The sequence below is a fragment of the Chinchilla lanigera genome, unplaced genomic scaffold (genome assembly GCF_000276665.1).
Source record: "Chinchilla lanigera isolate Chin_1 unplaced genomic scaffold, ChiLan1.0 scaffold00089, whole genome shotgun sequence".
Lineage (NCBI taxonomy): Eukaryota > Metazoa > Chordata > Mammalia > Rodentia > Chinchillidae > Chinchilla > Chinchilla lanigera.
Window position 1 is genome coordinate 8824892 of NW_004955490.1, and position 26432 is coordinate 8851323.

The window sequence follows — 26432 nt, forward strand, 5'->3', positions numbered from 1 at the left end:
TAGACTTTTGCTGTTCTAATGTTTATGTATTTGATTGATTTTTATTTCAGTGTAGTACATGGTGAGAGATACAGGTATAGTTTCAATTTTCTGCACATGGATAGGCAGTTTTCCCAGCATCATTTGCTAAAGAGTCTGTCCTTCTTCCAGTGAATGTTTTTGGCCCCTTTGTTGAAGATCAAATAGTGGAATGTGCTGGGGTTATTTCTGCATTCTCTATTCTTTTCCATTGGTACATGTGTCTGCTTTTGTGCTAACACTATGCTGTTTTTTTTTTTTTAATCACTGTAGACTTATAGTATAACTCGAAGTCAGGTATTATGATATCTCCTACTTTGCTATTGTTGCCCAGGATTGTCTTGCTACTCTAGGTCTCTTCAGGTTCTATATGAATTTTAGGAATTTTATTTTAGTTCTATGAAGAAGGTTGTAGGTATTTTGATTGGGATTGCATTAAATCCATACATTGGATTTGGTAGCATGACCATTTTGACAATATTTGTTCTGCATCTACAGGAACAGGGGATATATTTACATTTTTAGTGTTCTTTTCAATCTTTTTTTTTTTCAGAGTACTGTAGTTTTCATTGTAGAGATCTCTCTTCATTGGTTAGGTTATTTCCTAACTATTTAATTTTTCTCAGTGCTATTGTGACTGGAATCGTTTTACTAATGTCATTCCACACGAGTTCATAATAAGTGTACAGGAACACTATTCATTTGTCTATGTTGGTTTTGTATCTCTCTACATTGTTGAATTTGGTTATTAATACTAAGAGTTTTTTGGTGGAGTTTTTTTGGCCCTTCTATGTAGAGGATCATGTCATCTACAAATAATGATAACTATGTTGAGAATCAAGAGCAAAGAGCCCAGCAGTATGATTTAAAATGTGAATTTTGCCAGAAAGGAAGCTCCAGTAAAGCTGCAGACTGAAAAGATAGAGCTGAGGAGATCTCCACTGCTGAGAAGAGACAGGAGAATAGAAAAGATGGCCTGAGGACATCACAAGAAGCAGCAAATCTCCACCCTTTGCAGCCTCAAACACGCAAAGTTGAAAGACTTTGCTTTGAGGAGAAAGCTGCACAGTGCCACGTTCCAGAATGGTAGCAGCAGACACACCAGGTTCCAGAATGGTGGTGGCATAGAGAATTTGTTCCTCAGAATTGGATTCAGAATGCCCAGTGATCCAGGCACTCGACCCCTGTGACCAAGAGAGAGGAAAGCTTGGCTACTGCTCAGGTGGCAGCAGACCTTGGCACTATCCATGTGGTGCTGGTTTTAGGTGCATATAGAATGCAACAATTCTGAGGTCAAGAAGGCCTGGGTGGCCCGGCAGTGTGCCCCTGAAAGGGCAGTGTGTGAAGCTGTGAGTGTGAAGCGAAAAGTGCTGTGGAGTGCTCAGAAGGTTGAAAAAGCCAGGAATGTGGATTGTCTGAGGAAAGCTGCAAGGAGGGAGCAAAGTGAGCCCAAGAGAGAAGCCATGGGAGCTACACCCACCAGAAGTGCCATAGGGGTGGAGTCATGTAAGCCCTTTAGAGCTCACAATGTGCCACAGGTTGCTTCAGATGCTGGATGTGGAACTACAGGACTTAATGTTTGCCCTGCTGGATTTCGGACTTGCTTTGGACCCATTCCTTTGTATTCCCCTGTAACTTTTGGAACAAAAATGTTTATTTTGTGCCATTGATTGTTGGAAATGCTTAACTTTTCTTTTGTACAGGGGCTTTCAACTAAGAGTTTGCCTTTGCTCTTGGAGGAGACTTGGTACTTGGACTTTTCAGCAATACTGAAACTGTTAGGACTTTGGCAACTCTTACAAATGGACTAACTGCCTTTGCATAAAGGGATGTGAGTGAGTCTTTGGGGGGTCGGGGCAGAATATTATAGTTTGTGTTTGAATGTCACCTCTAAAACCTCATGCAGTCATGGGGTAGGCTTCTAGAGTTTATAATTGATTCCTGGTCCAATGTTGGAATTATGGGTGTGAGTGCTACACCCGCCCTGGGGCTGATAGCTTGCATACAATGTAGAAGAGGGAAAGAGCCTTGCTCCCCCTGCCACTCCTCCCTTTTTGCTCTTGCTGCTTTGCTGTTTTCTGCTGCTAGGAACTGTTGTCCTCTGCCATGTGCCACCCTGCCTTCGAGCCAGCCGAGTATGGACTGAAACCTCCACAAACTGTGAGCTAAATAAACCTTTCCTTCCTTAAAAAACAAAAACAAAAACAAAAACAAAAAAACAATAGCTAAACCTTTTACTTTCCTGTATCCTCTTTCTTTCTGTTGCCTGATTGCCCTGGCTGTTTCAAGAACTGTGTTGAACAGTAAGGGTACTAGTGGGCATTTTTCTCTTTTTCCTCATTTTAGAGGGAAAGCTTTCAGGTTTTTTCCTATTTAATGTGATGTTCCCCATTGGTTTGTCATAAGTGGCTTTTATTAAATTCTATATCTCTTTCCTTCAGGGTCTTTATCATGCGTAGATGTTTGATTTTCTCGAAAGCTTTTTCTGCATCTATAGATATGAATAATATGCTTTTTGCCAATACTTCTGTTTGTGTGATGTATTACAATTATTCATCTGTGTATGTTGAACCATCCTTCCAGCACTGGGATGAAACCTACTGGTCATGATGTATGATCCTTTTGATGATTTGTTGCATTCTATTTGTCAATATCTTATTGAAGACTTTTGCATGTACATTCATTAAGGAGATTTGTCTCTAGATTTCTTCTTTGGTTGAGTCTTTTTCTGGTTTTGGAATCAGAGTGATGCTGGCTTCCAGAAATGATTTGGAAACAGTCCTTCTCTCTTAATTTCATTGAAGTGTTTGAGGAGTATTGGTGTTATAACCTCCTTTAGCATCTTTTAGAATTCATCAGTGACTCTGTCAGGTCCTGTGCTTTTTAAGTTGGTAGATTTTTATTACTGCCTTAATTTTATTCCTTGTTATTGGATTTTTCAGACTTTGTATGTTTCCTTGGTTTAGATTTGGTAATTCATATGAGTGTAAGAATCTCTAAATTTCTTCAAGATTTTCCAGTTTGAGTACAATTTTCCACAGTAGTTGCTATCTTCTGAATTTCAGTGCTGTCTGTTGTGATTTAGACTTTGTCATTTGTAATTGCTTTGATGTATTTTCTCTTTTGGTAAGTTTGGTTCAGGATTTATCTTTTTGTTTATTTTTTTAAAGAACCAGATTTTCTATTAGTTGATTCTTTGTATTGTTTAAGTCTCAATTTAATTAATTTCTACTGTGATCTTTACAATTTGCTTCCCTAAATTTGGTTTGGGTTTGGATTTTATTTTCTTAGTATCTTGAGGTTCATTGTTAGGTTATTTATATTTGACCTTGCTCTGTTTTTCTAATGTGAGCATTGTTTGCAATCAGCTTATCTCTTAGCACTGCTTTCACTGTATTCCATAGATTCTGGTATGTTGTACTGGCATTGTCATTTCACTCCAGAAATTGTTTACTTTTTTCCTTAATGTTTTCTGGGACCCATTGGGGGCTTGGGATTTTATTAAGTTTCCAAGTGTTTATAGATTATGTGGTTTCTTTTGTGATTGACTTCTAGTTTCATTGCATTGTAGTCTGATAGTAAACATAGGGCACTTTTGATTATTTTGCATTTAGAAGACAAGCTTTGTGGACTAGTAGTATGTGGTCTGTTTTGGAGAAAGGTTTGTGTGCTACTGAGAAGAATACAAATTCTGTGGTAGTAAGGTAGAACACTGCAGGTATCTATTAAGTACATTTGTTCAAAGGTGTGGTTCAGGTCTGATATTTCTTTGTGGATTTTTTTGTTTAGTTGATCTATCTCCTTGTAAAAGTTGGGTGTTGAGGTAACTAAGATTCTTAGGTGTGTATATGATCTTTTATATCCAGCAGTATGTATTTTGTGAAGTTTTGTGTTCCAATATTTGGTGCATATATTTTATAAGTGTTATCGCTTCCTGTTGGATTGTTACCTTAACTAGTATGTAGTGAGTTTCTTTGCCTCTTCTGATGAGCTTTAGCTTGAAGTTTACTTTATCTTAGAGTAAAACTATTACCCCTTGCTTTCCTTTGGGGTGCTGGTGCATGAAATACTGTTTTTTGTCCTTAGACTTTTAATCTATGAATATCTTTTTGTATTAGATGAGTTTCTTAAATGTAACAGACTTAGATTCTGCTGCTTGATTCACTTTACCAATCTATGTCTTTTAACTGGGGAGTTAAGACCATTAAAGTTGAGTTACTGAAGGGAACTAATTTATTCCTGGCATTGTGTTCTTTTTCTGTTGATGATTCCTTTATTTTCCTTTTTTTGCTTATCCATTTTTCTTGCTTGATATATTCATTACATGTGAATTTTTGGCTTTGTTGCCTTTGTCTAGGATATTTTTGAGTACTTTTTGGAGTGCTGATTTCATGTTCATATATTTCTCTTTCCTTTTTTTTTCTCTTTTTTCTTTTTGAGACAGGGTCTTACTATGCAGTTCAGGCTGGTCTTCAACTCACTTTATAGCCCAGGCTGGCCTTGAACTCACAGTGATCCTCCTGCCTCAGCCTCCTGAGTGCTGGGATTATAAGTGTGTCCCATCACCCCTGGCTTCATGTATTTCTTAAATTGTTCTTTTTCATGGAATGTCCTTTATTTAAATTGTTCTTTTCTGTGGAATGTCCTTTATTTTTCCATCTATTTTGAAAGAAATTTTTGCAGAGTTATTATGGTTGATAGATTGTGTCAACTTGAGGAGTCTAGAGGTTTGGCTAAGTAACTCAGCAGTTCTACACCTTCGGATAAAAAAGACATGTCCTTACCTTTCTGAGATGTTGTTTATTGTGTCAATTTAAAAAGTTTAAAAGGTTAACTCTGTGACTCAACAGGGAGCCAGGGTGCTTACTTTATATTTATCCTGAGCCTATACAAAAAAAGACATACAGAGGGTGTGGGTGTAGAGGACCACCCCTATCCCCCCAGAGAAGTTAGGCTACATAAAAAAATTTTTTAAAAGACTGGCTGCTGGTTCTTCAAAGGAGCTCCAGTCTTCCTCTTCAACTTGGTCGTCTCCTGGCTTCTGGTGCAGACTGTTTGGCTTCTGCCTGGGACTCCTCAGCCTTCTGGTATAAACTCTCCGGCTTTCATCGTAGATTCTTCAACATTCCGTTGCAGACCCATCGGCCTCCTGATACAGACTTACACAGACACTGCAGTGAGCTCTAGGCCTGGGGCTGGGCTCTTCAATATCCAGCATGCAGACACCCTCTATACGCTTCCTCATCCAACTCTGTGGCTAACCATTGTAAGCTAAACTTATAATTTCTTATACATTTATATATCTTGTGTTATATCTGTTTTTCTAGTAAACCCTAACTGATACAAGGGTATATTAATATGGGTTGGAAGTTGTTTACTTTTAAGGCTTGAAATATTTCACTCCAGCCTTTTCTAGCCTTTAAAGTTTGCATTGAGAAATCTGTTGTAATACTAATTGGTTTATCTGTATACATGACGTTTTGCTTTTCTCTGACAGATTTTAAGATTCTGTCTTTTTGTTGGATAGCTGATATTTTGAAGAACATGTGTTGTGGAGAGCTTCTTTTTTCATGGTAGTTACTTGGTATTCTCTAAGCCTTGCATACTGTATGTTGAACTCTTTCCTAATACTTGGAAAGTTTTCTATTATGATTTATGTAAACAGATTTTTACTTTCTGTGTGCTGCCTTCTAGTTTCTAACTCTAATTGGCCCTAGGTTAGTCTTCTTACCATTATCTATAGACTGTTGGATGACTTTTTTCTTGTTCTCTTACCATATTTAAAGCCTCTCCAAATAGTTTGCTGTACTTTACCATTTTGTCTTTGATTTTAGAAATCTTGGCTTCACATTGGTCTTTTATGAATTGCAATTTATGAATTGTACATATAAAGTTTTTTTTTTAATTTCTGGTGTTTCATCTAACTTTTTTGTGGAGTTTATATCTTTGATAAATTTTTCATTCATGTTTTGAACAATTTTGTTCAGTTCTTTCATTTTTGCATTTGTTGCTCCCATATCCACATTAGTTTGTATGATAGTTCCATGAAATTTGTGTCATGTCCTCTTTGAACTCTGCAAGTTTCTTTACCTCTTCTTTAATCAATTTGTATGTCTTCACTGCCTGGTGTCTGCTTTCCTCTCCAGTGGTGCCCCCTAAATCTGCTTTGGGAAATTTGAGAGACCTTGGGGACCTTTTGCTGTGGGTTATATCTAGGTATCCCCCCAAAGCTGCAAGCAGTCAAAGGTGGGGTTTTTCAGAAGTGGTTGTATCTGGAATGTGTGATGCTGGGGTCGAGGGTGTGTGTGACTGAATCAGTCCATGGACTGGTTTGGCATAGTTCTGGGTAGCATTAAGGGTATTCTACCCTGCATGTGAGTGCCACCCACTCTAAGGGTGCATGGCCTGGACAAAATATGAGTCAAAAAGAAGGTCACTATCTGTCGCTTGTCACTTGCTGCTTGCTGCTTTTTGCTTGCCATGAACTGTTTCTCCTCTGCAATGCCCCTTTGCCATGCTACCCTGCCTTGGAGCCAGTCAAGTATGAACTAAAACCTCTACAAACTGTGAGCCAAATAAACTTCCCCTCTTTTAGCTTTAGATATCAGTTAATTTTGTCCCAGCAATGAGAAAAGTAACTAAGATATCTTTTATTATCTGTTTATGTGTGTGTGCGTGTGTGTGTGTGTGTGTGTGTGTGTGTGTGTGTGTTTGGTGCTGAGGGTTGAGGTCAAATAGTGTGAGGAGAGATAGTTCATGTGAAGATCTTTTTGGGTATAATCTCTCTTCTGGTGAAGTGTTTGTGGATTTATTTGTCCACAGATAGTGTTCACACCTTCAGTTATTTAATTTAAATGTTTTAGACCTGGTCAGTCTGTTGTGAAGAGAGAATTACTACTGGTGATATCAGCATTATGAGATTCAATCATATATAATTTATATGTGTTAAACCTTACATATATACTTTAACCCTTTATAGTACCCTTCATAAGCTATGCTACATTGTTATTAGAAGCTAGTTTGCAATGTGGAAGGAGAGAGGAAGGAATGGAGGGATGGGGAAATGTGGATATAATCAGGAGGAGGAGAGTAGATAGAAAAATTATAGCAGGCAAATATTAGATAGGGGATCAGACTCTGTTGGAGGTCTTTTATAGTTAAAGTAAAAGGTTAGTGTTGAAGTTTCTAAGAAGATACTCTTTGGGGTGGGATACAGGAAGAGCTAGGTATAATTTGTAATTGAAGAAAACTGCAAGGTTCTCAGAACCTATTGATATAATTTTGCACCTGTAAGGTGAAGAGGAGGCAAGGGAAGACAAGGGGCTAGATAAAATATAGAAGGGCAAGAACAACAGCATTTAGAGAACAGAAGTTTAATACCAGAGAAGATAGAAAATACTGGTAGAGAACAGAATATATTAAACAAAAACCTTGAAGAGTTTAAAAAGTGGGGTAAATGTGTATAAAATTAGAAAATAGCATTGCTACAGAAGCTAGTATTAAAAAAAAGGAGTAGGGAGAAGAGAGTGAGAATATAAACAACACCTACATCAAAGCAGAAAGAGAAGTAACACACACACATGCACAAATCTGCCTGGAACTCAGATCAAACACTTCAAAAGAGAATGTACGTGTAATTCCCACATCGCCTTTATGCCATAAAGCAAGACTATCCACACAGCCCCCTTCTTGGCTTAGTTGTGGTCTGTTGGCATGCAGATACACCACTTTCCCCTCTGTCCATGGTGAGGGGCATCAGTTTCTTCTATTCCAACTTCTTAGTGCAGGCTGTGCTTTGAGCATGGTGAACTTCAGTTCTTTTGTCTCTGTCCTATGCTCCTACCACCTCAGTTAATTTAAGAGGAGGAGGATGTGAAATGGTTTTTCTGATACTGAGCGCACCTTCACATTCTACCTATGTTCTATGCTGTTTCCCTTTGTGCTGGGCAAATCTTTTTTTTTTTTTTTTTTTTTTTTTTTCACCAGCAGTTCTTTTCCCCAGGTTGACCTGTCTTTTCCTTTGCACTCAAGTCCCCAACTTACCCTTTCTCCAGAATTCCCCTTTCCAGGTAGCAAGCAGAATCTGACATGGTTCCTGGGTTTGGTTTAGAGACCTTTTAAAACCCTACCACCACCACCCCACCTCCCGTGAGAAATAGTCCTTGCTCAAGATTTCCTGCTAACTCAGACTTTTCTCATCTTTGTGGAAATGACAGGGAAGAGCTCACTGTGGACTAACTGATCGGTGTTGCTCCTGCTCATCTCTAGGGATGTGACCAGTGGTGGGTCCACTGTGGGCTCAGTGCTTGGCATTTGCCGTGTTTATCTTCTGCTGCCTGGGATAGGGAGGGCTTCCCTTGCCTGCATAGTGGTACCTGGAGTAGATGCCACAGGTCTGGAGCATTCTCCAGTGTTTGGGGGATGGTTATGGGGAGAAGGTGCCGATATATGCAGTCTGCCCCAGGAGTGTAGCCTCTGCAACACTAGTTCTGTCCCTCAAGCTGTTTGGGAAACTTTCATGATGCCTACCCACCAGAGAGCTGGAGCTTGGGCAGTTCAGACCAACCACGGTGGCGTTGCTTCACTATGGTTTGGTCTAAACGTACGTTCTTTCAGATTAATTTTCTGTCTCAGGCTGTAAGTATTGCCACCATTTCAGCATACCTGTATTTTCAGTGATTCTTCTCTGAGTATCTCTGACATGACTCCCGTGGTCAGCCATGTTGGATCTTGTCTCTACAACTCTTAAATCATCAGATTAGGTTCAAATCCCATCAGTTACCTCAATTCCACTTGAAAGATGAGTCTAGCAGTCAGGAAGTAACAAACCAGTGCAAAGTGAGAGAAATCAACAGCCACTTTCCAGCAACTGCAGACTTTAGATGGAGTCTACACATTTCTATATTCTTAAACACAAAAGGTTTGTTTCACTAAATGGAGGAAATTATGATATCAGACTCTTCTTCTATTCTAGTGATTTTCAACTGGAGGTGATTTTGCCTCCTTTCTTTTTCCCCGGGAATATTTGGCTGTATCTAAAGATACATTTGTTTGGCAAGACTGGAGACATGTTACTGGGTAGAGCCCAAGGATCCTGCTGAATGAACATCCTTCAGTGCACAGGACAGTCCTATCCAGCAAAGAATTACCTGGCCCAAAATGTCAGTACCGCCATGCTAAGAAACCTTAGTCTAGTCTTATGATTAAGAAAATGAGATTTTATGTTGAAACCCTTTTCTATTTTAGGGTAAGACTCATTTAACATAAAAGCAAATCATACTAAGTGGTATTTGCTTCCTTAGTTACCTCTGGGTATGTGATTTAAGGTCAGGCCCAATGATAACATTTAAAATATGGTATATATCAAGTACAAATGTAGTTAGAGCTATTGAAGAGATTTTAGTAATACAGCCAGTTACAAAATAAATAACACAATAATCAATAGCTTCTCTATGTTTAAGAAGTAGTAGTTGGAAAATAGAATGAGGAAGGTTCCATTAACAATTTCAACCAAAAGTATGAAATTCCTAGGAATAAACTTTTAAAATGTGCATCACTTAGATGAAGAATACAACAAAATTTTACCAAGGAACATAATAAAAGATGTAAATAAAGAAGAGACCACTGAAGACATAGACTTGGTAATAGAAAAATGTCTTTTATCTCCAAATTAATCTATGCATTTAAGGTAATTCTTGTAAAGCCATAATGGGAATCTTTGAAGGGAAGAAAAAAGGAAACCTAACAAGATTTAAAAGTTGAAATGGGGGAATAAATATATGAGACTATATATCTCTGGTTTTTTTTTAAGGAAAATAGTGATGGAGTACTTGCAGGAAAATATATAAATTTATTCTCTTCCTGCATGTTGAAATTGTTATATAATATAAAATAAATGAATTTTAGAGCTATAATTATTTAAACTCTGTTACAGAATAAGGATAGAAAGAAAAATCAGTGCAGTATTTTTAAGTACAGAAATAAAATCCTGGGTTTATGATGATGACATTTAGAATCTATGATGGAGTGAGAATGAAATACTGAATAAATGAATTACCTTAGCTGGCTAACTTGAGGGGAGTTAAAGAGATTAATATTTGCTTAAAAGATTAATCAAGAGAAATTTCACATGAATTAAAGGTAGAAAATGGAACTATAAATATTTTGTAGGTATCATTGAATATGAAAATGGGTAAATAATATTTCTTGGATTGAGGAGAATATATATATATGTGTGTGTGTGTATATATATATATATATATATATATATACACGTTTGTATGTTCTGTGGTACCTGGTACTGAACTACATCCAGGCCTTTAAATAATTACTCTTTTTATTTTGAGACAGGGTCTAAGTTGCTAAGCTCTCCAGGGTGGACTTGAACTTGTGATCCTACTGCTGCAACATCCTAGTATGTGTATATAATTTTTTTAAGTCATATAATCAAGTGACTCCAAAAATAAAACTATAAATATAATACATAGATATACTGTCCCCTATCTGCACTATCAGCCCCTAACAACTGTAATTGTACTTATCCTTCCAGGGCTTCTTCATGGATTTGTTAGCAAATTAAAGATATATTTTTTTAGGGCTGGGGATTTAGCTCAGCAACACAGCGCCTGCCTGGCAAGCGCAAGGGTGTGAGTTTGATTCCCGGTACTGGAAAAAACAAACAAATATATATGTATATATTTTAGCCATCTAACATTGTTTAAATAAATGGTATACTCTATACATTATTCTGTACTTGATTTTTTATTTTTTGTTTGTTTTTTTGGTTTTTCTCCAGTATCGGGAGCCGAACTCACGACCTTGCGCTTGCCAGGCAGGCGCTTTTGCCGCTGAGCTAAATCCCCAGCCCCTGTACTTGATTTTTTAAACTTACACTATATATTTTACTATGCTTATTTAAAGAATTTTCCGTTTTGCTGCATCAGTCAGTATATAGAGGGCTTTCTCAATATTTTTCTATGACATAGCATTCTGTGGTCTTAATGTTCTGTGATTTATCTATGCAGTCTCTTAGTGATGGACATATGAGTTGTTTCCTCTTTTGTTAATACAGTGATGTAGCGGATATCATTTTACCTGTCATTTTGCAAGTATACAAGCACACTTTTTTATATACAAGTTTTTATTGTGTAAAATATATGTAACAAAATTGAGTATTTTAATTATTTTAAGTGTATCATTCGATGGTGTGAACTACATTCTTTATGGATAAGTTTCCAAAAGCATTGCTGGTTTCAAAAAATACATGTATTTGGAATTTTTAAAGCTTTGACCACTTGTTTTCTGTGGAAGTCATACCAATCTACACTCCCATTAGGAACCCGTGAGGGTGTCCCTTTTTTTCACAATGTCCTTAACAGAGTGCATTACTAGTTTTTGACCTCTGGTCATCTGTTAGATGAAATTGTTTTTAGTGTATTTGCAATTTGCAGTGTTCTCTTAAAAATAAGATAGATATCTTGCAAAAGATGGGGGAGCCAAGAGATGGAAGGGAGGGGAAGGTGTGGAGGAGAAGGGGTTGAAAAAAGAATTAAGATGTGTTATGTACGTGTACCAACTCCACAGGATGAGTATAATCATTATGTACTGCAGACATGGACTCATAAAATTTCTAACATGATTGAACACTTTTTCATATATTTAAGAAGTAGAGTCTTTTAAAACATGATATGCAGACATAGACCATAATGTAAAACAGGATGGAAAGATTTGACTAGGTACAAAGTAAAAATAAAATAAAGTAAACAGTGATAAACTGGGGTAGGGGAGCAAATGATGCAAATGGGCAATTTAAGACCCAGTCCAAAAATGGGCATCTGAGATGAATACACAATTCTCAAATGAAGAAATACTAAATAAATCCATGAAAAAATGTTCAACATCATAGTCATTCGAGAAATGCAAATTAAAACCACACTGAGATTCCACCCCAGAAAGAATGGCTATCATCAAGAAATCAACCAACAACAAATGCTGGAGAGGCTGTGGGGAGAAAGGAACCCTACTCCACTGCTGGTGGGAGTGTAGATTGGTGAAACCACTGTAGAAATCAGTTTGAAGATTCCTCACAAAACTAGGATTGGAAGTGTCATTTAACCCCCCTATTCCCCCTCTGGGTATCTTCCCAGAAGAATTAAACACATCATACCAGACTGATATATGTGAACCCATGTTTACAGCAGCACAATTTGTTATAGCTAAATCTTGGAAACAAACCAAATGCCCATCCACTGAGGAATGGATAAAAATGATGTGGTATTTTTATACAATGGAGTATTACTCAGCTATAAAAAAAAGATAAACTAGGCCTTTGTAAGTAAATGCATGCAACTAGAGACTATACTCATAAGTGAAATAAATTGGACCCACATGTGTAAACATCATATTGTCTTCTTGGTGTAGGAACCTGACAAAATGTAGAATAGGTGATAGGAAAGGGAAAGAAACTGCTCAAAGTAAGGAACGACTGGGATGAGGGAAAGAAGGAAAAAGAAAGAAGGCAGGCAAAATATAAATGTATATATGAGTAGCTGCGATAACTGCACTGCTGATGTTGTATGGTATATTGAAAGGAACAGTTAATGCTTAACATTTTTTTATGTTCTGATCAATTTTGCATGCTTATATCTGGTAATCTGAGCAACTGATTTGGAGGTAATAATAGGCAATGGAATTACCATGGTGAATTCCTACCATCTTGTCTAGTGAAACTCTGTTATTTCTAATGTTTTACCTAATAATTATTTTCTTATTCGCTTTAGTGGTTTGAATAATTCCATTCTTACATCTGTAATCTGAGCAGTGTAGTTGAGGATAGCAATATGTAATATAACAACCATTGTTAATTCATATTATTTTGTCTTGAAACCCTGTATCACTTTAAATGTTCTTGCTTTCGTTTGTTTATGTTTGTGATACTGGTATGCTGCTGTTGTTCTTTTTTTTGTTTTGTTCTGTTTGTTCGTTTCTCATCTACTACTCTCTTTAAAATAAAATTTAAAAAAACCAGGCAGTTTATGAAGAAATTAAAGTATGCATTAAATTTATTTAAAATTCAGCCTTTGTAGTAGGTAATGAATTTTAAATGTAAATGGCTTTGATATAAAATCGGGGTTTTTAAAAGTGTACATGTGATATGTCTCCTAAATGAAACAGGGGTATTCCTCTATACACATTTAAGTAGTTGGAGGTAGTACATGGCAACATTCCCAGTTCTATCTCATCATCTCTTCCCTGCTTCCTTCACTCCTAATAGACCTAAGTGTTTTGGGTAGCAGTTTTATATGTTACCATGAATTATTCTACAATTGGGTATAGGAAACAATAGATCCAAGTGCAGTTACTTACTAAGTGCTTTCTCCTTTTGAAGGAAAGATAGGGTATCTGTATTTATGTGTTAAAGCCTAGAAAAAATTGACTAAATTCATGAGAATCATGTTTTGAACCTTTATTCTCATGTGCCAAGTACAGTGATCTATAGTAAGGATAAAAAGATATTGACATTGTTTTCAAGTAGGTCATTAATTTTATTTGTATGTTTATGAAAATTAATTTCTCTGGCTTTATTTGTTTACAGTTTTTTAATTTTTAAAGCAAGAAGCAGGTAATATGTATTCTAAATTTTATGCTAAACTTTTGTTTATTACTTTTTCATATTTTTGTTATAACATACTGTATAGTTCAGCCATTTAAAGTATAAAATTCAAGCTGAGTATGGCAGCGCATGCTTATAATCCCAGGACTACGGGAAGCTGAGGCAATCTAGTGAGACTCTGTCTCAAAAGCAAAAAAGTATAAATGACTGGAGTTCAATCCCCAGTACTAAAAACACAAGTATAAAATTCTTTTTTTTTTTTTTTTTTTTTTTTTTTTTGAGATAAGGTATCACAGTGTAGTATGGGCTGGCTTTGAATTCACTATGTAGAAGGAGGCGGCCTCAAATTCTTTTCTCCTGCCTCAGCCTCCCAAATGCTAGGCTTACAAGCATATATCATCATACCTGGCTCAGTTTATCACCTTTTAGTATATTCAGAATTATTTAACCATCACTGTAGACAGTGTCAGAAAATTTTCATGATCTCCAAAGAAACTTTATAACCATTAATAGTCACTGCACATTCCTCTCTTCTCCCAGTTCCTGGCAACCATTGATCTACTTCCTGTCTCTATAAGATTTCCTAATTATAGACATTTCATATAAATCAAATCATACATTATTTGATCTTTTGTGATTAGCTTCTTTCACCTGGCACGTTTCCAAAACTTATCCACATTGTAGCATGTGTCAGTACTTCTTTTACTTTTAAAGGCAAATAAAATTCCACTATATGGATGTGCTACATCTTTTACATCCATTCATCAATTAATGGACATTCAGGTTGTTTCCATCTTTTGTCTAATATTGCCATGAATGTTCATGTACAACTTTTTATGTGAATGTGTTTCATTTCTCTTGGGCATATATTGCTGGATCATATGATAACTACATTTAACACTCTGAGAAAATGCCAGTTTTCCAAAGAAGCTACACTATTTTACACTCACACGAGCAGTATATGAGGTTTCTAATCTCTCCACATTTGCTTACACTTGATATTACCTTTTTTTATTATATTCATCTTAATGACTTGCAATTCCCTGATGACTAATGACATTGAGCATGTTTTCATGTGCTCACTGGCCATTTTTGTCAGCAATTTTGCATCTTTCTGATCATTGCTTTATAGTCACATCTTCCTCTGACCACCACCTGGAAAGGTTCTCTTCTTTAAAAGATTTATGGCATTAGATTTTTCTCACATGGATAATCCAGGATAATCTCAAAAACTGCTTAACCTTAGTCCTTTCTCTTTTTTTTTGTTTGTTTTTTTTGTCTTTTTGAGACAGGGTCTGTTATGCAGTTCAGGCTGGCCTTGAGCTCACTTTGTAGTCCAGGCTGGCCTCAAACTTGCAACAATCCTCCTGCCTCAGCCTCTTGAGTGCTGGGATTACAGGCGTGCGCCACCATGCCACGCTCCCAACCTTAGTCCTTTCTGTAAAGTCCTTTTTTGTCATGTAAGGTCATATGTTCACAGGTCCTGGATATTATAATGCAGTCATCTTTGAGGACCGTATCTGAATAGCACAGCATAACAATATTAAAAGTCTTTTAATCCATAAACATGTACATTTTCCATTTATATAGGACACTTTTAATTTCTTTCAAGCATGTTTCATCTGTTTGTGTATAAGTCTTACAATTCTCTTGTGAGTTTTTAAAAATTATTTTATTCTTTTTGAGCAACTATAAATGAAATTATATTCTTAATTTAATTTTTGGATCTCCATTGTTATAATATAGACATGTATTTATCTTTATATGTTGATCTTGCATCTTGCAATTTTCTTTTATTTTGAGACAGGGTCTTTCTTATGTAGTTCAGGCTGGCCTTGAACTAAACATATAGCCCTGGCTGGCCTCAAACTAGGGATGATTTGTCTGTCTCAGCCTCCAAAGTGCTGGGATTACAGACATGTGACACCATGCCCGCTCCTGCAACTTTCTTGAACTTGTTTATTTTTCTAATAGATTTTGTATGGATTTCTTGGAATAGTCTGTTTTAATGATAATGTTGTCTGTGAGTACAGGTGGTTTTACTTCTTCCTTTTCAATATGGATTCCTTTTATTTTGCTTTTTTTTTTTTTCTGTCTGATGATCCTGGCCAAAATTTCCAATATAGTATTGAGGTGGTAAGAGCGGACATCTTTGTTTGGTTCTTGAAGGTAATGGGAAAATATTCAGGCTTTCATCATTAAGAATGATGTTACTGTGGATTTTGCATTAATCCCTTTTATGATGTCAAAGAAGTTTCCTTTCCTTCCCAGTTTGTTTGGTGTCATTATCTTGAAAGGATGTTGGATTTTTGTCAAGTACTTTTTCTCCTTCTTTTGAGATGATAATGTGTTTCTTAATAGCATAATTGAGGTACAATTCACGTCTTAAAATTCACCCTTCGAAAGTGTACAATTTGGTGGTTTTTAATAGTTACAGAGTGTGCAACATCACCACTGTGTAATTTGAGAACATTTTCATTACCCCCCAAAGAAACCCTGTACCCTGTCTTCAAACCCCTGGCAGCCACTATCATACTTTCTGTTTATGGATTTACCTATTCTGGATATTTCATATGAATAGAATCCTATCATATGTGACCCTTTTTGTCTTGTTTCTTTCACTTAGTGAGTTATTTCCAAGATTCACCCATATTGTAGCACCCAACAGTACTTAATTGTTCTGATCAAGACAGGCCTTTTCAGCAACCCCCATCTTGGTAAACTTACTGTCTTAGATACTTTTCTCATTACTGGGACAAAATACCCAACACCCACAGTTTAAGGAGGAAAGGTTTATTTAGCTCACAGTTTGTAGAAGTTTCAGTCCATAATTGGTTGGCTCCAAGGCAGGGTGACTTCACAGAGGAGAGTAATTCATGGCAGGCAGAGGACAGCAAAAGCAACAAGGTGGGGGGCAGGGGACAAGCCTCTTTCTGTCCCTTATATTATATCCAGTGTACCAGGACCAGGGCAGTACCAGTCCAATCAGTGGAGTGATCCAGCAATCACCCATCCTTAATCCAGCACCCTTAATCCCAGTGTTGCACCAGGAATCATTCACATACTAGAGTCAGCCATCTCCAGGAAAAAAAGAAAAAGTCCTGTGATGGCATGAGGCTTTTGGGGGACATCTAAACACAAACCATAACACTTACGGTCTAAACTTAAGAGCTTGGGGTTGGGGATTTAGGTCAAGGGCACAGTGACTGCCTGGCAAGCGCAAGGTCATGAGTTCGATTCCCGGTACCGGAAAAAAAAAACAAATAAAAAAATAAACTTAAGCGCTTAAATTCTTTCTCACACAAAGCCATCTGTCTCCAATTGTTTATCACCAAACCATCATGGTTTAAATGTGGAATAGTGTGACTTGAACTCCTTCATATTCTGTTTCAAATAGTCATTTCTCTTGAGGATGGATTGGAAGCTCTCTAGCAAATAGCCTTTAGCTTGGGGAAAATCGTGAAGCGAGTACTTTTAGTACTGAGCAGTGGAAATAGCCAGTGGTCTTGGTTACCTTTTCAGATGTGGAATTTAGTTCTGCAAGTGAGCTGGGGTAAGGTAATCAGTATACTGAGCCTTCCGTGCCTGGAGCAGAACCTGCCCTAAGAGTAGGGGCTGGCTAAAGGAAGCAAGCCATTGAAATCTTGGCTGTAGTCATCATTTGTGTTAGATGTGATGAGTAACCCTTCAAATCTGTGTTGGAGTTGATGAGGAATCCTGGTTGCTTGTGCTTCCCGTTGAAATACTATATCCCTTGATTGAGAGCTGCAGACAGAGGGAGTCCAGTCTTCTTGGCCATTACCTGCAATGTAACTTGCATCAAGGTGAGCAACAGATGGGCAATACAAATCGACGAGTGATCGTAGCTCATAGGCCGTAGACCCTCACTGTTACATTACTGAGTTTTAGCAGGTTCTTGAATAAATGTTTCATTTTCTCTATGCCCTTAGGATAATTTCCATCAGTTTCCAACTAAAAAAATACTCTTCGCCAGTTACGGATGTTTTACTAAGGAACAGTTCCACCGGACTTTTTATGCCACAATTATGGGAGTGGATTCCTTGTCCTATATTGACTTTTTAGTAAAGTAGAATTCTGTGAAGGTGGTAGAAGCCTGGCTATACTAAGCTGTATAGATGAATTATTTTTTAAAGCAATCATATAATATTTTTACTATTATCTATTTATTAGCTTTCAAGGTATAATACTTGCTTAGTTTTTATTTCTCCATATGTGAATCTTATTATAAAATTGTTTTACTTTTTAAAAATTATTTTAATGACAGATCTCTCTGCTTGCTACTGTGAGTTTTAGGTTTGCCTCCAGTATCTGCTGCTGTCACTACTACTGCTAGTTCAAGCACCATGCTGTTTACTTCAATCTCAAATGTTTCTACCTCCACAGCTGCTACGGAGCTCTTATGTAAGTTATACTTATTCCAAAGAACAGTATTATTTTAATTTGCCAATGTAAGCTACAGATCTCTATGGTTCTGTATGTAATAAATTATCATTATATCGGAACTAACTGTTGCTATCGATAGTAGCTTTGCTTAGAGCCTGATTGTCATGGTTTTAGCTGTAAAGTTTTTTTTTTAACTAACATGGTTATAATAGCCTAGTTATTATAGCTTAAAATGATAAATTTAAACATCTAATTCATTAACTGTATGATACTTTGAAACAATTTCTTGATGCCATTAAGAATAGGAAGAGAGAGTTTTGCCAAGTGTGTCTCAAGGGACAAAGTCCTTGTTATCCATGTGAAGAAGATAAAATGTCAAATAAATGTTAGAGACTTGATATAAGTATTCTTCTACATAGACAAGGTCTGTGGTCTTTATATCTTACCTATCAAAAATGGGACATGGCAAAGAACCAGCTATAGTTATGGGACTCTAATTGACATTCATGTGATGTGTGTGTGATGTCCTGAAAAGGAATACCTAGATGCTTTGAGCTGAGAGGTGGGACATTCATTATCTTATAACTTCAACTTCCACATTATCATATCTTCCATTACTAGACTAATGACAGATGTTAAAAATATTGTATTGTCTGTATTTTAGGTAATTCTTTGCAGATACTTATAAACTGACTGTGCCTTCGAGGTATTTTCACAGTACCTTGATGCTCATTGTTAACCTTTGTTGTATTGTAACCCTAGCTATAATATGGTCCCCTCTAAGTTTTATAATAGCGAGATTGTTTGTATTTCTGGGAACCAGACTTACCAGGGCATTCTGATGCTTAGTTTAGCATGAATAATGGCATACAATACTCATCTCCTTGTGCAGTTGGCATAGGTAAATACTAGTTAGAATTGTCAGTTATTATATGATTTACATTTTCTACTAAGACTTTAGTTTTGAGACATGACTGTGATTCTGGAATTCTTTTGAAATATGTAAGTAATGTCCTTCTCAGTTATAATGAGTTCAATGAATGTGATTTGATGAATATGACCATGCCTGAGATTTGGAGTTCAATTATTGAACTACATGTAATCCTATGTTTAAAAACTTGCCCTCTGACTTTTCACAGGTTTTTATCCCCTTTCTGCCTCTGATGTCCTTCCCTCCAAAATGAAAAGATACCTGAATCACAGTACATTTAATTAACTTTAATGAAGTATAACTTGCATATCATAAAATCAACTTTTTTTAAATGTACATGTCAGTTACTCAGTTGTGTACCTATCACTATTATCTAGTTTTGGAACCTTTCCCGAAGCTGTAGATCACCACACTAATCTATTTTCTACCTCAATAGATTTGCCTTTTCTGGAATTTCATGTAAATTGATTGACCATGGTTTTTTAAGTTTCTAAGAAACTTTGTAGATTCTATATATTACTCATTTTTTTTACTAAAAAGATGATAGTTAATTTTGTCTTGTTCTCTGTAGTTGGTGCTCCAACTTCAACTAGAACACTTGGTGGTATAACCCTGGAATTTGGACCAAAATTCTGTGGAGTGGGTCATGCAGTTTCGACATCTAGTAAGTGTTTAGAATTATTGAGATGTGTTGGGGCACTCATTTGAAATGTACTACATAACAAACAGTAAATGTATAATATGCATATCACTTCTAGGACTGTCAAAGTGTGTTGTGATTGTCTTATCATAGTCTCCAAATGGCATACCAATATAGATGATTGCCAAAGGGTAGAATGAGACAGTTGATATCAATGACAGTACTTTTTTGACCATTCATCTGTCAATGAACAATGAAATAATAATATAATAATATAATATAATAATAATATAACTGATAACCTGCCTTGAACATTGCACATTGCACATTGACTACATGTATTGAATATCATACTGTACCCCATAAGTAGGTATAAATACCACATATCAAATAAACATTATAATTAGGGTTGGGAATATAGCTCAGTGGTAGAGCAGTATGCACTAGGCCCAGCATTAAAAATTTTTTAAATGATATTTCTTCTTTGAGGTGACAAAACTATTATCAAATACTTGTCAGTTTTATACTTAAGAATTTATTAGTTACAGTGTTTAATATATTGGGATTAATAGAGATTTTTTCCTCTAAATCTTAAATTTTGACATCTAGTAAAGTTGATCCTATCCTAAAGTTGATTCCAAACCATTCTAAGTTTGTTTCTACCAATGAGAAGCTAGTTAAGTTGTAGATAGAAGAAAACTGTTATTTATTATCTGTAGCTATTTTGAGCTAGGTGTTCGGGTTTCATTTGCTATTTAAACTGACCATTTAAATAGGAAAGTCTTGTTTTGTTTTGTTTTTCTTTTAATTTTCTTAGGGCTGAAATGAATCTTTCTTCAAACCTGGCATAAGATAAAAGTCATCTCCTTTTGAGCTTAAAATAATAATTCCTAAATGATCAATATTTGCTGAGTTTCTACCATGCAGTAGCTTAACTGGCCAACCACTGAGAATTGTAAATAACTTTACAAGTTACCATATTTACAAAATATGTAATTTATACTTCGACCCATAAAATATTGAAAAAGCTGATTGTTTCATTCATGAATTGAGTCACTGAAATAGGAATTAACAAGCTCTTTGGTGACTGTCATAACCTACTTTTTGTGTATCTCAGCCTCAAATTCCTTCTTGTTAACTGGTGTACTCTTGCCTCTATCCCATCCCTTAGCATCATTCCATTTGCCACTACTTTATGTACTTACCCTCCTCACCATCAGATAAGGTCTCAGCCTGACACACTCAACCCACAATTTTTTTCCCTACTCATCTTTCCTTCTACCCAAATTTATTTACTTGTTCAGGTACTTCATCTCACAAACCAACCTTGCAGAACAGCTTTTAAGCACCTATATCTGAAAATGTACAGGTCTTTAGGATTACCATCCGGCCTAGGTATAATCCTCAAGGTTTGAAGAGAAGCTTCAATCTCAGTCACATTTTTCTGGTGAATCTGTGAAGGTGATAGCGTCCAATCCCAGTATAGATTAAGACATACAGTTGCTGAGCAGGAACGGGACTGGAAAATTGTACCATGAGATCTCTTAAAGGATATTTTCATCACTTTATATAATGATTAAGACTGTCAGAATGAAATGTATTTAAATGTAAATCCAAATTTGGATTCAGTTATTTTGTATTATTTATAGAACTGTACTTCCTTTTCACTACACAGATAGTGTAGAATTGACTATATTAAATTAGACTGAAGTTATAACTTGCAAAATCATACTGTGATAGAACCTTCACTGTCAAGTCTATTGCTTCTTTTAGTTTTAATTAAAAATATTGTTGTTATTTGAATATGCCAGAACTAATTTACACCTTTGAAAATAGCATAAAATATAAAGAACAAAAAATACTGTACAAAAAAGATTAAAACAGTTTTATCACTTTTTTATCAGACTCAGTATTCCAAGACTCAATATTCCTTTGTGTTTAGGCTGACAGGTATTAATTTTCCAAAGGTATCTTTCGATATCTTTTATGGGAGGTGTTTTGTTTTCTCTATTCAACTGTTTCTTTAGTGGTGATGTAATAGCATCACTTCCTCTAGGGAGAACCATTTGATGTTTGTAGCTTTTTTCTGAAGTATATAAAATGTACATTAAATTTACCGTTTTATAAAAATGGTATCATATTGTCCCATTCTCAGTCCTAGAATTTGCCATTTCTTCTTAAATGTATATCTTTCAATATCTGTCCATGTCAGAAAATACAGAATTTTGTTTAGAAAACAATCTTTGGTTGAAGATATTTTCCTTTACAAGAAGGATACTTATAAATTTTTTTCTTCATTTCTTGACTGTAGTATTTTTTCATATAGTTGTTGCTTTTGTTTAAAAAATGCTTTCTTTCTTGAATAATAGTTACTAGTTTGAGTGAATTCGTCAAGAGTGCCTGTATTGATAAGATAATTAATTTTCAGCATTTATGAAGTAGGATCTTCTTTCAGATAAATTTTTGTTCTCAGATGAGGAAAATGACATCTGGCTGTCAAAAAACAAAACACAACAAAACAAAACACTACCTAAGAACCAATCTGAGAGGAATACTTTATGACTGGGCAGAGTCCTCCTCCATGGTGCTTATTTCACCCTCAAAAGGACCAACACAAAGAATGGAGAAATATTGCAAGGATCCTTGTACTAAAAGGAAAATTGAGTCTTGCAAAAATCAAATACAGCCACTGCTGTGTCACTGTTACTTCAGGGAAATTGGAATTCAAGAATTGTTCAGCTTTAGAGTCTGCCTAGATCAAATATTGCAGCAAATTAATTCGGTTATTTTTCCTTCATCTATTTTCTTTCTTTTTTTAAGCTTTTCACTGGTTTTACCTCTTTTGTTGTCTTTTTGTTTAGCTTTACTAATAATTTTGATGTACTCATGATCCCTTACTTGTGTTTCATGTCTTTCCTGTGTTATTTCTCGTTGAACTCTTTCTGCCTGCAGCCTGATACCTTCTACACTTTTGGAAACATTTTCAAATTTCTGCCTATAATTTCATTCTTTTCATACTTCTGGAAACATTCCATGTTTCTACCTAGAGTTGCATTCTTCCGTATTGCTAAATTTTTGAAACTACTGATCCCTCTTATCCATGTTTGGCTAGAACATTTTGTGCTGAAGCCTCTCATAGACATAAGAAATGGCTCTCTGTACCTGGACACAATCAACTGTGAACCAGGAGCAAAGAACAGTTATTTGGAATAAAGAAGGGGTGTCTGAGCCTTTTCCCTCAGCAGGAATAGTGTAGGCCAGGCTTCCTTGGAATAGTCGGTACTTGTGGCAGACACCATAATTTCCATATTTACATAATGTAATCATTAGCCTGAAAATATTGCTAATTGAAAAAGCAAGGCCAACATAAGACAAACAAGTATGTACATGTTATATTTCTATAACAAATTCCACATTACAAAAAATAGCATTTAATTGCAAGAACATTTGAAAATATATAGAACCAAAAAGAAGAAAGGAAAATATTCCCAATCCTTCTCAGCCACAATTTTCTCTGCATTGTTCTTTAAGTGGTCAGTATGTAGTAAGAATCGAAAGTGCTGCTAAAGTTCACAAAGCCAGAAGAAAACTATGACTAAGAGAGACATGGGTGAAAAACACGGGCAATGAATTCAAGGTAGACTGTAAAATAATCTCATGGTTTCATCTGTAAGAGCACAAGGTGTTCTACTAGGGGTGCAATAGAAGAAGACATAAGAAAGAAGTCTGGGCTGTAGATAAAACTCTGCGAGGCTTTTGCCTGATAGGTTAATGAAGATATGTGCCTAGGACTAGCCATAGTGTAGAGAAACAGACATTCTGCCCTATTCATAGGAATGTATATTGGCAAAACCATTTTGGTGGGATAATTTAATTAGATACTAAAATTTAGAGCATGATCTAACAATTTGATCTATCAGTTTCATGTGTAGGAATTAATTATACAGATATAAGCATATAAATACTCAAAAATGCACAGAGATTTTTTTAAAATTGCAGTTACTCTTTCCTGGAAAATTTAGTAAAATTTACCAGTGAAGTTATGTGAGTCTGAAGTTGTATTATATTAGTTCCCATCACTGAGACACAGTACCAACACCCACAACTTAAAGGAGGAGAGGCTTACTTTGTCACATGGTTTCAGGGCATTCTAGGGTCTGTCAGCTCAAGGTAGGAATATCATGGCAGAGGGGCATGCCAGATTAAAGATGCTTAGTTCATGGGGACTGGGAAGTGGATCGCTGGAACAGCACCAGGGAGGAAAAGGCCAGGGACCAGATATAAAGCCCAAGGTGATACCTCCACGATCCACACCAACACACCTGAAAGTGTACTGTGCTAACCCTCCCCCAGCCATCTCCCATGCCAATGAAGTTGATAATTAACCTTAATACTCACAGGAGTTTTCTTTATGGGAAGAGTTTTGAGGATTGATTCAATTTCTTTTCTTTGTTTTTGTTTGTTTGTTTGTTTGTTTTTGAGACAAGGTCTCACTATGTAGTTCAGGCTGGCTTTACCTCACTACATACTCCAGGCTGGCCTCAAACTTGAAGTGATCTTCCTGCCTCAGCCTCCCTAATGCTGGTGTTACACATGTGCACTACCATGTCTGGTTTGATTGAATTTCTTGAATGGTTATAAGAACTTGTTAAGTTTTATTTTATTTTTCAGTTAATTTATCCAAGAGTTTTAGTTTTCAGCATGAAAGTTAATCCAGATATTTGGTCTGCTATATATCACTTCATATTACAACAGTATTAAGTTTAAAACTACAATTTTGAGTTCACACACGCATTTTTAAAAATGGCTTTCTAGTTTTTAACTTTAAATGATCAAGGCTTAAAGGAAACATTTTTTATTTCTTACTAACATTATTTATTTTATTTTCTAGCTACAACTTCCACAACTACCACCACCACCGTTACCACCAACACCACTACCACAATTACCAGTGGCTCTAATCTGAGTCTGAGACCATTGACATCAACTGGGATTAGTAACACTGCTATACCTCTTACTTCAACTGTCAAGTAAGCCTATTTGTTTTTTTTTAGAAATATATATATATTTTAAAATTTATTTTAAAGATAAAAGAAGAAAAACATATTAACAAACAGACATTTACAAAATAGCATAAGAACAATACAAACAATACTGAGTTACAGACAAAGTTGTAGGAAATTAATAATGGTTGCTGTATTAATTTATTTGAAAATTAATGTGAGTTTCATTTTATCATGTTGGAGGCATAGTTTGCTTGTGTAGCTTTGGAATAGCATTTGAAGTTAGGTAAATGAGTTCAGGTAACAGTGAAAGGTTTCTGTAGCTTACGAGGATGAATAACCAACAGTTTTTTGAATAACATTATAATATATTCATTAACATTACTAATAATAGCTTCTATTTATTGTGTAATTGCTATATGTTTAGCAAGGTGACAATGGTTTAAAAACATCATTTAATCCTCACAATGACATTATGAAATAAAGACTATTTTTGTTCACACTTTATAGATGAGAAAACTGGAGCACATAGGCATTTTATGAATATAATTCACTCACAGTCACATACTTAGTAATGATTGAGCCAGGATTAAAAATCAGGCAGTTGAGCTCTAGCAGGCATGTTCAACTTGAGGCCCTCAGGTTTTTTTCTGTTCATTTCTACTTTTATGACAAAAAAATTTTAAAGGAAATTTCATTACTTATATTCATTAACTATATTACAAACTTTATATGTGGCCCAAGACAATTCCTCTTCATTCAGAAAAATAAGGGCAACATTACTATATGCCACAAGTTGGACACTCCTGCGCTAGAACTTGTATTGTTATAGACTATATAAAACATCTGTGTGTGCTTTAGATTGTTTCCCCCAGTGATAACATCTTAGAATACTATAGCATAATCTCACAAGCAGGATTTGACATTAATACAGTTAAGACACAGAACATTCCATCACTACAAAGATTTTCCTGTTGCCCCCCACCTTTTTTTATCTTTTGGAGACAGGGTCTCGCTATGTAGTTCAGGATGGCCTTGAGCTCACTTTGTAGCCCAGGTTGGTCTCGAACTCTCAACGATCCTCATGCCTCAGCCTCCTGAGTCCTGGGATTACAGGTGTTGCCCTTTAATAGCCACATGTATTACCTTTTTTTGATTCCCTAACCCTGGGACACAACTGATTTTCTCCTCATTTCTATAATCATGACATTTCAGGAGTGTTCTGCAGATGGATACATACATGTATGGCTGTCAGGGATTGGCATTTTCATTCACCATAATTCTTTGAAATTCACTCAAGTTGTTCTTTTTCATCTCTGAGTAGTATTCCATGGTATTGTGGTGTACTATTGTTTATTTGGCCACTCACTTGTTATTGTACTTCTAGGCTGGTGTAAATATTTCTATAAATTTTTCTGTGAACATAAGTCTGTTGGCTCTGGAATAAATGTCAAGGAGTATAGTTACTGGGTGGTATGATGATTGTGTGTTTATTTAAAGAAATTACCAACTTCTTTTCTGGAGTGGTTATGTCATTCTATGTGCCAGCCATCAATGTATGAGTAATCTAGATAGTCCATATTCTTGTCAAATTTGGGTGTTATCACTGATTTTTTTTTTTTTTTTTTTTTTTTTTTTTGAGGATAAAAGAAGGGAAACATTAACAGACATACAGCATTTTACAACATATCACAAGCACAATACAGACAATACAGAGTTCCAAACGAAGTGGTAGGGAATTAACAATGGTGGTTGTATTACATATTGATATCTTCAAAGTGGCTTCTCATGAAAACAGATATAGACATGCAATACTGGTCAACC

At 35.9% G+C, this 26432-nt stretch overlaps 2 protein-coding genes across 4 annotated transcripts in view; one reads left to right on the forward strand and one right to left on the reverse strand.

Annotated features, from left to right (window-relative positions):
• The window catches only part of Pih1d3 (PIH1 domain containing 3), an 82011-nt gene extending 64510 nt beyond the window's left edge, over positions 1-17501 (reverse strand). The window contains exon 1 of the mRNA XM_005404714.2: positions 17433-17501. Within this exon, the coding sequence (XP_005404771.1) occupies positions 17433-17501 (69 nt within the window). The remainder of the gene's footprint in view (positions 1-17432) is intronic.
• Nup62cl (nucleoporin 62kDa C-terminal like) overlaps positions 1-26432 on the forward strand; it is a 96288-nt gene that overhangs the window by 17026 nt on the left and 52830 nt on the right. For 2 of the 3 annotated variants that reach the window (XM_005404702.2, XM_005404704.2), the window contains exons 2-4: positions 17945-18052; positions 19537-19629; positions 24497-24635. In XM_005404702.2, coding sequence (XP_005404759.1) covers positions 17995-18052; positions 19537-19629; positions 24497-24635 — 290 coding nt within the window. In that variant the 5' untranslated portion in view covers positions 17945-17994. Of the gene's footprint in view, positions 1-17938; positions 18053-19536; positions 19630-24496; positions 24636-26432 lie in introns of all 3 variants that reach the window. The other variant, XM_005404703.2, reaches the window with a different exon arrangement.